Genomic DNA, 14,396 nt, shown 5'->3' with positions numbered 1-14,396 from the left:
ATTGTCTTGATTGTGTTTTGTCTTCTTCGAGCATTGGTCATCTGGTGGAAAAAACATGTGTTCTTATCTCCTTCCTTGAGCCACAAGACCCTAGATTTCTGCCGCCAGGACATCTCCATCCAAAATAATCTGCAGAACTCGTCCCTTGCCACACCCCTCCTCCTTCGCTCCTCTTGTGAGAGGCTGTTGGAAGCTTCTTTTTCATCTAACTCTGAAATAGTGGCTAGGATGAGTTCCTTATGCTGTTTCAAACATCTGAAGTCTTCAGCATTCCACACCTTGATCCTGGCCTTAAGAGCTCTAAGCTTCTGCTCAAAATGAAGAGAATTACCAAAGCTGTCCCACCATTCCTTCACCCTGTCAACGAAGCCAGGAACTTCAAAGGACATAAGCTCAAAACGCAAAGGGCCAGGTCTTCTACTTTACCTCCCCAGTTTGCAAGAGTAGATGAATGCGGTGTGATGTGGGCCTTGGCGAGGCTCGTTGCACAATATCTGTGAAAACTTGCTCCCAATCCGAGTTAATGACAGAATGATCCAGCCTTGACAGAGAAGGGCTTGAGCAGAAATTAATCCATGTGAAAGCGGTGCCTTGTAGTGGCAGATCAATCAACCCAACCTGTTTACAAAGTCCCTAAAAATGGCCATGTCCTGATACTGCCCCTCTTCTCAAAAAGAAAACCTCATGACATTAAAATCACCGGCTAAACACCATGACTGATTCTGCCTAGGATAAACATCCTCCAATTCCCCCCCCCCCCCAGAAAATGCCCTGCTAGCTGCTATTCGTAGGACCATTGTTATAATTCAGGTCTGCCTTAGAGTTCGGCCTGACTGAGTTCAGTTATGTAGAAGAAGAAAAAGTGATAAAGAAAGAGAGAAGAGAGAATTCTGGTTCGAACTGAAAGAGTCAACATAACTTCTCCCAGTCGGCTAGTTAGTATTTATATTATTATTAAAACATGACTGAAAAGACCTATGTGCCCTTACTTAAGTTAAGAGCACATGTTTCAACACAACATTACAGATCAGCAACATCAATCAAGGTATAAAGACAGAAATACCCCTACGCTAACACTCCCCCTCAAGCTGTTGAGTATATATCATATACTCCCAGCTTGTTACATATGTAGTCCACTCTTCCCCGACTCAAGCCTTTTGTAAATAAGTCAGTCCACTGATTTCCTGTATTAACATGTGTAGTGTCTAGCTCTCCATTCAGCACCTTCTCCCTCACAAAGTGACAGTCAACCTCAATGTACTTGGTTCTTTCATGAAACACTGGATTAGAGGAGATATGAACTGCAGCCTGATTATCACAATAGAGCTTCATTGGAGTGTTAATGTTATCACAATAGAGCTTCATTGGAGTGTTAATGTTGTACCCTACTTCCTGTAGAAGGTTCCTTAGCCACACTAATTCACAAGCGGTGTGCGCCATAGCCCTATATTCTGCTTCTGCACTGCTTCTTGCCACAACCGTCTGCTTCTTACTTTTCCATGTCACCAGGTTACCTCCCAGAAACGTGCAATAGCCTGTAGTAGACCGCCTATCAGACATAGAACCGGCCCAATCAGCATCAGAATACCCTTCTATTTCAAGTTTTCCCCCACTCTTGTATATCAAACCGCGACCCGGGGCCCCTTTTAGATACTTCACAATTCTCAGAACCGCATTCCAATGAGGAATCAAAGGTTTTTGCATGAATTGGCTTACCACACTAACTGCAAATGAGATGTCTGGTCTGGTAATGGTTAGGTAGTTCAGTTTGCCCACAAGTCGTCGGTATCTGCCAGGGTCTTCAAACACTTCACCCATATCACTGCTTAGCTTGGTATTTGTGTCCATGGGTGTTTCAGCTGGTTTGGCACCCAACAAGCCTGTTTCTTCCAGCAAATCAAGCACATACTTCCTTTGGCACAGGTTAATCCCATACTTGGATCTCGCTACCTCTATCCCCAAGAAGTATTTCAGTTTACCCAGATCCTTTGTCTGAAAGTGATGCTGCAGATAAGTCTTCAGCCTGTCAATACCAATGCTATCATTTCCAGTAATAACAATATCATCTACATACACCACCAATAGTATTTTTCCTCCCGGAGAGTCATGACTAAATACAGAATGGTCAACTTTGCACTGTTTCATGCCAAACTTCTTTACCACCTCACTGAACCTACCAAACCATGCTTGAGGAGACTGTTTAAGCCCATATATAGCCTTCCTTAGTTTGCACACCTTACCATCCTCCCCCTGAGCAACAAACCCTGGAGGTTGCTCCATGTAGACCTCCTCGAGTAAGTCACCATGCAAAAAGGCATTCTTGATATCAAGCTGATATAGTGGCCACTCATACATGGCTGCAAGAGAGATCACAACACAAACTGACCCTATCTTAGCAACCGGTGAGAAGGTCTCTGTGTAGTCAATGCCATAGGTTTGGGAGTACCCTTTTGCAACTAATCGCGCTTTCAAGCGTTCAACTCTACCATCAGGCAGATACTTAACCGTATAAACCCACTTACAACCAACAGCTTGCTTCCCAGGAGGAAGAGCAGTGAGGTCCCAAGTATGATTATGATGAAGGGCTGAGAGTTCTTCTTCCATGGCACGGCACCACCCCGGAGAGGCAAGGGCTTCCTGGACATCTTTAGGAACAATAACTGAGGATAACAAGGTAACAAACTGGCGATGGGAAGTGGAAAGGTGAGTAAGAGAAACATAGTTAGAAATGGGATGAAGGGTGCAAGTACGTTTACCTTTCCGCAAAGCAATGGGTAGATCAATCTCAGATGCTAAGTGGGGGTCTGGTGCCGGATCCGTTGACGGAGATGTAGCCGGAGGAGTAGTAGCTGGTGCACGTGGGCGTTTTGTATACACATGACGGATAAGTGGGCGTTCAACAGGTGGTGGCACCGGAGGCAAGGATTTGGTCACGACTGGAACAAAGGGAGGAGGATCGACAACGGGAAGTGGAAGAGGAGGAGGTGATGAGGAGGAAGAAGCATCACCAGACCCCAAAAAGAACGGAGTAGACTCAAAGAAACTGACATCAGCACACACAAAGGACCATCGAGAACCAGGATGGTAACACCTATACCCTTTCTGGGTCTGAGAATAGCGAAGGAAGATGCACTTGAGAGAACGGGCATCAAACTTGTCGTTCCCGGGACCCAGATTATGGACAAAACAGACACACCCAAAAACTCTCGGCGTAAGAGGGAACGAAGACAAAGTGGGAAACAAGACCTGAAACGGAGACTGACCATCAAGGATGAACCTGGGCATCCGATTAATCAGAAAACAAGAGGTAAGCACTGCATCACTCCAAAAAGGTTTGGGAACATGCATGTGATGCATTAGGGATCTTGCTGTTTCAAGGAGATGGCGATTCTTTCTCTCAGCCACCCCGTTTTGTTGTGGGGTGTAGGTACACGAGGTCTGATTTATAATGCCGTGTTGGTCCAGGTATTCCTGAAATGATGAGGATAAATATTTGCGGCTATTATCAGAACGAAAAACTTTGATGTGGGTAACAAATTGGTTACGAATTTCAGCATAAAATTTTTGAAAAATGGTAAACAATTCACTTCTTTCTTTCATTAAATGGAGCCACGTCATCCTTGAAAAATCATCCACAAAAATGACAAAATATCTGTATCCATTATATGACATTACTTTATAAGGACCCCAAACATCTGAATGAACTAAAGAAAAAGGACTCGACACACGGTTATCAACCCTAGAACTAAAGGGAACACGATGGTGTTTCCCAAACTGACACGACTCACAATCCAAAACAGAAAGCTGATTCAAGGACGGAACCAAGGACTTCAAGACTTTGAGCGACGGATGACCAAATCGGCAGTCCACCTGCTTCATGCCCTCCACCAATCTTCATCCCCGTCTGAGATCCTGAAAGACACATATAGAAGGATAAAAGGTAATGGAGCAGTTAAGTGATTTGGTCAGCTTACTAACAGACATAAGGTTAAAAGGCAATTTAGGAACATACAGAACTGATGAGAGGGATACAGGATCTAGGTCAACATTACCAACTCCACAAATTGAGGATGTGAAAACATTAGCAAGGGTGACAGATTGTGATGTTGAGCAATGAGATAAGGAGGAAAACACACCTGGAGTTCCAGTCATGTGATCGGAGGCTCCAGAGTCAATGATCCAGGGATTGGGTGTAGATGCCGGACAAGCCATACCTGAGTGAGCAAAAGTCGCCGTGTTCTGCTGTGATTGGATAAACCTCTCATATTCATCACGGGGAACACTCACCATCTCCTTCATGAGACCATCTGTGGATGTAGGAGGCAACTGGTCAGATGAATGATTCTCCTGTCTAAAGCTAGAACTTGAGTCACCGGTCGCGGCATGATTGGCCCAGGTTGAGGGAGGACCATGTTGATCATAACAATAGTTGATGGTATGTCCATCCATACCACAATGAGTGCACTTCCTCGGGCCTGAGCTACGTCCTCTACCATGGGCTCCCCCTGAATCTCTGCTCCCAGTACGACCACCACCACGATTATGAGTAGACCCACCATTGCCACTTCGGCCATATGCAAAACCACTACCACCACCACGGCCAAACTGAGCTCCCCGAGCTCCACCTCTACCACCACGGCCTCTCGATGCAGCAAAGGCAGATCTATCTGAGATATTATAGTTCTCAGTAGATCTGATAGAAATCCTCCGAAGTCGAGCAAATACCTCTTCTAGGGACGGAAGAGCTGATCCCCCTAATATCTGAGCCCGTACTGGTTCATATTCAGACTTTAGTCCCACCAAAAATCTAGTCACATCAAGTTGCTCTCTCTGTTGTTGCTGAATCTTGACATCAGAAGTGAGAGGATGATAGACATTCAACTCATTACGTATGTTCCTCATGTTGGCATAGTACTCCTCAAGACTCTGATTGCCCTGTTGCAGATTAAAGTACTCTTGATAAAGCTGATAAACTTTGGTTGTATCGTCCTGCCCCGAATACAATTTCTTCGCATGGTCCCACACATCTTTGGCAGTATCAAGGAACATTAAGTTCACACTAATCCTGGGTTCCATACTGTTCCACAACCATGTGATGATCTGAGCATCCTCTTGCTCCCAGTCTTCATACTCGTGAGAGTCAGAGGAGGGTTTCTCCTCTCTGATGTGTTTTACTTTCTTCTTTGCCTTCAGAAAGACTTCAACGGATTTAGCCCAAGGCACATAATTCTCTCCATTTAACTTAATGGAGGTTATCTGAACATTCAGGTAGTCTGTAGGCACCATCACACTAGGTTTATAATCATTATTGTCTCCCATTATGTTATCACCAATTCTGCACACTTGCTGAATTCTATTATCACTGAGATCTGCACACTACACACCACTAGGTCACACCTGTCACACTGATTGCAGCACTAATTGTTGCTGGGATGTGTGCTCTTTACACCACAAACCCTAGATCACACCTGTCACACTGATTTCAGCACTTGTTGTTGCTAAAAAGTGTGCTCACACCACCAACCCTACTCCTACAACTACCTGAAATCTCACCACTATATGATCATATCTCTTCCTTCAAAAAGCACAAAGAAACCAGCATAAACCCTAGCACTTACTAGCCGAAACCCTAGCAAATGGTCTGAAACACACCTCCTATTTAATCCATAACAGATATCATGCACTGAAATCTCTTACCTTATCACTGAAGTAACACCCATGCGAGCAGGAGAGCAGTCCACACACAACAGCCGCTTCACACACAACAGCCACTGCCCACACAGTTCGGCCCTCTATTCTTCCTCTACTAGGAGAGGGCGATCTCAGAAATCACAGCAACCGACCACATACGACCTGACTGGAGGCATAGAGACCCCCAAGGGAAGAGGGCGATCACTCCTTTTCAGCCCTTTCCCTTATCTCCAATTGAACACAGAAAAAAAAGAGGAAAACCCTAGATAGGGTGCGCAGAGAATGAACCCTAGGCAAGCAGAAATCTAGGCAGATTTAACCTAGCTCTGATACCATGTTATAATTCAGGTCTGCCTTAGAGTTCAGTTATGTAGAAGAAGAAAAAGTGATAAAGAAAGAGAGAAAGAGAGAAGAGAGAATTCTGGTTCGAACTGAAAGAGTCAACATAACTTCTCCCAGTCGGCCAGTAAGTATTTATATTATTATTAAAACATGACTGAAAAGACCTATGTGCCCTTACTTAAGTTAAGAGCACATGTTTCAACACAACATTACAGATCAGCAACATCAATCAAGGTACAAAGACAGAAATACCCCTACGCTAACAACCATAAACACCTGTGGGGGGAGAAGGGGCTGGCTATGAGGACAGGATCTAATAATAAATGTTCTCTTGTCAACTGAATCTGTTGTGACCCCTCTAGACATCTTCAATGTCTATATCCAATGAATGCTTTTAATAGTAATTAAGTTATTTACATTATTTATTCTCGTAGTGAAATATTGTTTCGTTCCTTTTTTCCCCAATTGCAGCAAATGACCATGTGGAGCACCTCCATTCACATTTCTATTGTATTTATTCTATGTTTGGTTTGAAGGAAAAGGTAGGGAAAGGAAGGGAAAAGTAGGGAAACATATACAAGGTTTGTGAAGGTTTCCTTACCATTCCCTTCCTTTCCCTATTTTTTCCTTCAAACCAAACACATCGTTAGGGTATGCATGTTAACATTCTATTCCATTGGGAATTACACATCTTGATGAACACTGAACTGGATATCAGAAAAACATAACAGTTAAATATTTTCAGATTTGAGGCAGAAAGTGACTGTGTATATGATAGTTGATAACATAGTGGTAAGTGTGCAAAGAAGAGCAATATTACCATCTTATTCTAGTTTACAGAACTCTTGAATTTGCAAGAGAAAATTGAAAAATTTTCAATCTCAAAGGAATAACTTAAGAAGTCATTCAATAATAAAAGCTTCTTACAGTGCCTTCATAATAGCTGTTTATAAGAAACAAGACCCTAAGTTAAGATCCATAAAAAATTGAAACCTTAATATCTAGGAGAAATCCTAATTAAAATAAAACTTCTAAACTCAAATCCTGTGACAGTTACAGTTTGATTCCTTGAGATCCTAATCAAATAACTTTTGTCCACATCCTAATCGAAATAAGTGTTGTCCACATATCATTCATGAGATCTTGCTCTTGTGGCACCAAAATCATGGAAAACAGACGAGTTTGACCTCTCAAAATCAAGGCACAAGAAAGATGACCGCACAAGAAACCTTAAGTTTCAAAAAACAATTACATTTCCTATTCTACCCAAACTCTAAGACTTTGATCACTGATCAGTTAACCATCTCTACATGTCAGCCTTAGGTATAGAATGCAAATATATGTAAATAAAAAATCTCACTTTTCTTTTCAGCATATCATAATTATTATCTCTTACGTGCAATTCCTAAGAAGGTAAATGTCTTCGGTGGGGTGAAGGATGTAGAGTTGCTATTCCTATAGCATAAGCACTCTGATGTGCAAAGTTTCATAAGGATCAAGATCCAAATGTGGCACTGTTTCTACCCTTATTAAGAATGAAGACCTCATCTTATGAAGAAGATTGATGACCTCTTCACTTTCATTCCCTTTTCTAAAACCTAATTTTCTATCATTATTTCTGAGATCGTTTGAATCTATAAAGGAGATAATTTGATTATACAAGGAAGAAAAATAGTTATCTAGAGAATACTTGGGATAGGGGATCATCCCCAGCCATAAATCTTTTCAAAATCCAACCTTTGCTCTCTGAGATAACCAAAGATCTGTTATTTAAATTATCTTGTTTTTTGTAGTTTGCCCGCATAATATTGATTTTCCAAATATAAATTTGGTTGCTGTTGTTGATATAAACTTATGCTATAAATACATAATATTATTCATTTATTTGTCTATAACATGGCTATTTATCATATAGATTCTGTTGTCTATTAGTTGTCTTACTAATTTTTTCAATTTTCATATGATAAATCATTTTATCTTTGGTGTTAGAATTAAAAATAATTGATCATCTTAGCTACCAATTTTGGTTTTCTTTTGAATTGGTAGGCATTCTTATTGAAGGGTTTGAGGTCCTTAAGACACTCTGCCATTTCTTGCTTTTTGGCATGAGGGACTCTTACATCTTCTTTTTGAGTTTGGAGGATCAAAATTCCTTTAGCTTCCTTAGCTTATAATTGATCTTTAACTTTTACTATGATTACTTGTTTATCTCTTTATATATATAATTTTTCATTTAACTAGCAAAGGGGCCCCTGCTTCGCAGGGGCTCACCTGGTGAGTGTCTAAACATATGATTATATTGAGTAAATTGATTTTTTTCAATATATAATTTCCTTTAAACAACTACAAAGATAGCATCTAATGTAAGTTGCAAGTAAAAAGAATGGTGTTTAGAGGACATTATATATTAGACAGGATATATATATTGAAAAAAATCAATGACATTAAATGCTTTCTTTGTAGTTGTTTACAGGAAATTATATATAGAAAAAAAATCAACTTTTCAATATAATAATATTTATACACGGTTGAGCTCCTTGAGGCTTTCTGGCATTTCTTGCTTATTGACATGATAGGGCTCTTACATCTTCTTGAGTTCGAAGGATCAAATTTCCTTAGCTTCTTTAATTAATAATTAATCTTTAACTTTACTATGGTTACTCATTTATCTCTTTTTATATATAATTTTTCATTTAATTGTACCAATTTTGATAAACCAAATATTGGTTTTACTGCAGATGAATGCTTATGGCCATGGATTAAAATATTGATACATTGCACCCGGTATTGGGTGTATCGTTTCCATATTGGTGCATCCAGATACACATGGATATACCAATACAAGAGCAGTTTATAAAATTTAAAACTTTGGAATTGTGGGCCCCAACCCTCTAATGATTATAAGATAAAAACAGTAAAAAAAAAGAGAATATTGGTGGCATTATATCATCTTGATCTCTTTTAAATGTTGTTATTAGCAGATTTAAGGATTATATTCCTGAGAAGTACCACCCTATGTATGAGCAACATCTTAGGCATGTGCAACAGTTGACAGTGGATGCGACAAACCATTCCGTTGGTAGGTCATACTATCTTTTTCTGACAAGCATTGATATTTTTTAATATTAAACTTTATTTCTTTTTAATGACTTGCAATCTTTACAACTGTTTGTATATTGTTAATGTTTCATGTATGACAACAAAGTTAAATGATTTGATAGGAAATTTACTACTGGATGCTACAAGTGCAGTTGGAGAAGCATCACTAAGTGCTTTTTAACGTCTTTTTAATCATATCTTATGTCTCTTAAAGAAACTTCCTATTTTATTCTGTTTCTATTGCAGATTAGTTTGTTCAGGGAAATTGTATCTTGTACGAACAATGGGTTTTTGCTTCATAAGGTCATAAACTCACTTGATTGAGGTAGGTTATATGCTGCCAATTAATTATTGATTCTCTCTTGATGAATAGCTTTTCATTGCTTCTCATTTGGACAATATTATTTAGTTATACACTTCTATTTGTTGTGGAGTGTTCAGGGTAACATGACATGGTGTATTACTTTCTATCTGCAAGCCAAAGATGTCCGAGCAGACAGATGTTCTCTTCAGGTCATGACTCATGAGGTGTTTCAAAGACTTGCTTATTATTTCAAATGAATTGCTTTGTCAAATGCCCTTGAGCTTCGGACCAGTACAAAAGGTGAGTGGTTCCATGGTTCCGTAAATCATGTGCCATGTTACGAGTAGTTGCTTTTGGAAATGTCAGTTAAAAAGGAAGAAAGACTAGGTCATGGCAACCAATATAGCTGGACAGTGCAAGCGTTGAAAATTGTAGTCAGAAGACAATGCATAGAGGCCGTGGCTATCCCAACACTGATTTCAGTCTTCACAGTATAGAACAGATGTTATCATGACTTGAACCAGAGGATAAAATAAAAGTGCATCACTTCATAAAATGACGTCCATAACCGTTGAGTAGACTGCTGACGGTGAGACTGTAAACATAGTGGGTGTAGACTGTAGTAGTGATATCTAGCGACTGGAAGTTTTGTTTGGGTTGACCTTTGAATCTTAGACACGGATTTGTAAAACCAGTCGGGGTAGCAATGGTGATTATATAGAGGCTTATCCAAAGATGAAAGAGATTACGTGGGTGTAATTTTGTAACTATCTCTTGAATAAACACAATGAGTTGTGAATTGTGATGATGTTGAGGATTTAGGAGTTAAAACAATTCTTGGGGATAAAATCCTGTATGCTTACATTATTGTAATCTATTCTTAGTTATTTTTTGTTCTTGTCTCTAATACTTGATACTTTTGTATATTATATGAACATCTCTGGGCACTGGGGTAAACGTTAATTATATTCTTGTCTCATATACTTTAGTACTCGAAAATACGTTGACAAAGAGAAAAAGCCTTTCTTAAAGCTAAACCATCATTGAATCGTATGTTTCACTCTTGTTGTCTTTTCCTATTTCAGATCAACTAGGTTCACTAACCTAATTGAATTTGAACCTACCAATTGTTCAGTTCTGGCTCGACCAACCCTGACATCCAGTCTTTTAGAACGTTGGTGCACACATGCATTGTGGTCATGCCTTCAAGTTTCCGTTGACACGTGGCTATCTTTTCCTCAGAGATCTTATAACCCTAAGTTGTCTCCTAGTCCCCTAGACTTGATTCTTCCTGTTCCTGGTTATTCTTTCTTTTCACGTTATTGAACAAACAAGAATGTGGGACAGTCGATTCTTATTCCTGAATCCTGATATTCTGACTTTTGAGACAAATTGGCACGCCTAACCTTAGTTTAACCTCTCTGTCCGGACTCCTAGTGCATGACCTGGCCCCCACCATCCATATCCAGTCGACGATCGTTACCGTCCGTTTTGGAGATTTTTCCTTATCAATCCAAACGAAGGATGGTGCATCCATCCAATAGAATCAATTTCCAGCAAACACTGATTTTTACTACGATTTCGAGTTTGAGGATCGGTCCACCAAAATCATTAGAATATATTAAAGGATAAATTATAGGTACCCTATACTTTCGGGTAGTGAGAACTGGCCTTAAGATAAGAATAAAATTTAAAAATTGTTCATCTTCATAATATCATCATCATCATTCATGTCATATCCCAATTATATGGGTTGGTTATATGAATCTTGTTTCACTAATCTGTTCTATTAAATCGTTTTTTATTATTTGTACTCATGTTTTTTTAGTTTATCCCGAGTTCTTCTGCCCCTTCAATGTGTAACAAACCACTCCTTAATGGTGCAGATGATGGATTTCTATGTATGTGTCCAAACTATTTTCGTCTAATTTTTCTCATTTTATCACCTATTCGAAGTTGGAACTATTCCTTGCTTCTACAAATAACTTCATTTTGAATTCTGTCCCTTTCAGTTTTTTTTTTCACTCAAACAGTGGCGGCAAAAAATTATGGTGGGCAATGCATTTGTTTAGGTATAGAAACCAACATGTAAGCATTCATCTATTCTCTTCATCTAGAGGCTTTCACTAGAGAACTCAAATGTTCTCACTTGTTTCCGGATGCTTTTATTTGGATGCTTTTATGAAAGTTTAAGATACTAAAACGTCGCATTTGTATTTGTAATTTACCTAAAAAGGATAAATTGCTAAAACCTCTCCTAAGGTTTCTGATCATTGCTAAAATCTTCCTTGAAGTTTGGTAAATGTAACCATCACCTCCTCTTAATTTTTTTGACACAACTAGAATCTTCAACAAAAAGCACAGAAATATTCAAAATATCCATGCAATTGCTACCAAAGTTTCTACAAAAAACATATAAACTTTATAAACAACAAAAATAGAGAATTTAAACTTGTAGCTTCACCTTTGATTGATTGATACAGCGTTTTAAAAAACGACCCAGAAACGGAGCTGTTCTAGCCACTGGTTTCTGGGTCAACAGTCTGACCATCCTATTCGAATGGACGGCCCGTTCTGATAGAAAAAATAAAAAACGGTCAAAAACCGTTGAACGGGTTGACAGGTCAACAGTTCGACTGCCTGGGTCAACGGTTTGTTGATTTTTTCAACGGTTTTTGACCAGATTCCAGGTTTTGAGTAAAACGGAACCAGTTGCCTGAACGATTTCCGGGCTGAATGATTCAACTGTCCGGGTCAACGGTGGTTCGAAAACGTTGGACTGATATAAAGGTTTAGAAAATAATTGAATTTGAGAAAAGAGACCGGAAGGGCTTGGGCCAGTGAGTCATATGAGGAGAAATTTTGAAAAATAAACATTTTTGGTCAAAAATAACTACTGCTCAGTTTGGAAGGCCTAAAATGTACTATGCAAATGCATACAAAATAGAAGGTTTTGCATTCTACATATTTGTATTTGTACTCTTTTCAAAATGAGATTACATGGATATTCACATTTTCATATCTCTTTTTAGAGAATTCTAACAAAGGGAAAAAAATTCATGGAGATGATTGCAACTTCAGGGGAAGTTTCAACTTTCAACAATTTATCCAAATAAGAAAAGCAGTTTTGAAAGTTGAATCAATCCAATTGTTAATTGTTCGTTAATAGGCGAACGGGTGTGCCCATAAGTTAGCAACACTATCTGTTACCTGTTATTTGAAAATTAACCCTTTAGCTTTGAACTGTTTTCCCCGTTTAAGTAAAAGAAAAGTTGTCGACAAAATCCGAACTCCGGGTCTGAGTGTATGACACACCAGACCAGATACACTGATATCCATGCCATGGACAACACAAACCCGGATATTTGTGAAATCTTCACCAAAAAGGCAAAGACCATGCAAAAACAAATCATAAATCATAAACAATTTTTCCTTTTGAAATCATCCCTTTTAACTAATAATTTTTGCGTGTGAGACAAAAAGGTGGTCGCAGTGCCTCTCTGATCTATAAAATTATACAGTGGTTTAATTTAATTATTTATAAATTCTCAAAAAGCACATAACCTTTTCTTGCGCCGGCATTTATGCTCCTCTCATGAAACCAACGACTCAGTTCTTACGTTACATCTCCTTTCCTTCTCCTTTCTCCGGTCCCCGGAATCTTTACCCGCCTTTGCCGGAGCCGTCTGGGAATTCTGGCGTAGAGTAACGACCATGTCTACGAAGGCGCCGAGTATGTACTTGTATGACTTCTTCTCGTTCAGATTCAAGTAGGAGAAGAGCAGCTCTTCCATGAATTCCCAATCGATGGTCTGATGATGGTGCAGTCTGTCTTCCACCATTTCCTTCATTGACCGTCGGAAGTCCTCATAAGGATCCGATGAAGATGTCAGCACGGCGATGCTGTCGCTGGGGAGGTTGAGACCCATTGTCTCAGAAGACACAGTTACGGACTCTGTTGTAGAGTCCTGAAAGGTTGTAGAGCTGGAACCGATGCCATCAGATGTCGACGCGCTCAGTCGGGCCTCTTCGATTAGTGAACCTGATGTGCCGGGAGACACGAAGAATCTCTGTGATGCGTGGAGGTCAGGTGGTGGGTCGACGAACCTGGGCGACTCGAACAAGAAACCAGACGAGCTTCCTAAGCGGATGGTTTCATCGTCGCTACCATTGGAGTAGAGGGAACTGAAGTTCTCGAACTGGAAACGGTCGATGTCGACGAGTGCGGCAGCGTCGTTGTCATGGCTGTCTGGTCTGCTACGATCGACTGCAAATGAAGGGGTCTTTGGGTACTTGCATCCTGATAAAATCCAACTAGTAGAAGATGTGATGGCGTTACGAGGGATGAAGAGTTGTGGGGTGGGTTTCTTGAGCTTAGAGAGGTAAATTTGGAGAGCTTTTTGAAGGTTCTTAGGCATTTCTTTTCTTCTGTTAGGCGAGTGAAAAATTCTGTAGATGAGTCTGATTTCTATACAGAAGGTGATGACTGATGACAAGGGTAAGTAAATAAACTACCATATATATAAAAAATGGGGGTAAGTTACATTTTCAGAATCTGTAGTAGGTGGAACTGTGGAAGGTGTTGTCACTTAACAGTTACGGTTTTAATTGGGGGATCTCCATTTATGTAGAGATCTTTTAGCCGTTTTGGAGCTGAAATGTATTTTTTACTTCAATTCTATTCACGATTCAGGACTTCAGGTAATAGCAAATCTTGGAGGGATATGTGAACTTTTTGCAGTGATGGGGGATAAGAGTTGGTGTTGCCAGGTGACTATTTGAACTGGGATGCTCAAATGTTCCATGTAGATTGTGGGTCCCAATGTAAGCACATGACAGGTGGCAATAGAGGGGAGGGTATCAGGGTACCTCATATCTCTTAGTCTTGGGATGTGCATGTGCTGGGTCCCTGTAAAAATACTGCTCGTAATTATAATTAATTAAAATTGACATCGCAAAA

At 39.8% G+C, this 14,396-nt stretch overlaps 2 protein-coding genes across 2 annotated transcripts in view; one reads left to right on the top strand and one right to left on the bottom strand.

Moving 5' to 3' along the window:
• LOC104592241 (RAD3-like DNA-binding helicase protein) overlaps positions 1–10,333 on the top strand; it is a 66,476-nt gene extending 56,143 nt beyond the window's left edge. The window contains exons 23-25 of the mRNA XM_010251475.3: positions 9,015–9,112; positions 9,379–9,457; positions 9,574–10,333. Coding sequence (XP_010249777.1) covers positions 9,015–9,112; positions 9,379–9,383 — 103 coding nt within the window. The 3' untranslated portion in view covers positions 9,384–9,457; positions 9,574–10,333. The remainder of the gene's footprint in view (positions 1–9,014; positions 9,113–9,378; positions 9,458–9,573) is intronic.
• Positions 10,334–12,774: 2,441 nt separating this feature from the next.
• OFP14 (ovate family protein 14) lies at positions 12,775–14,143 on the bottom strand. The gene has a single exon (XM_010251474.3). It carries the CDS (start codon positions 13,852–13,854, stop codon positions 13,030–13,032), a length of 825 nt encoding a protein of 274 aa, XP_010249776.1. The 5' UTR covers positions 13,855–14,143; the 3' UTR covers positions 12,775–13,029.
• Positions 14,144–14,396: the final 253 nt, after the last annotated feature.

This window comes from Nelumbo nucifera, chromosome 8 (genome assembly GCF_055504915.1).
Source record: "Nelumbo nucifera cultivar China Antique chromosome 8, China Antique-T2T, whole genome shotgun sequence".
Lineage (NCBI taxonomy): Eukaryota > Viridiplantae > Streptophyta > Magnoliopsida > Proteales > Nelumbonaceae > Nelumbo > Nelumbo nucifera.
Note: the sequence above shows the minus strand (reverse complement) of the source record. Positions and strands in the feature narration are given on the sequence as shown.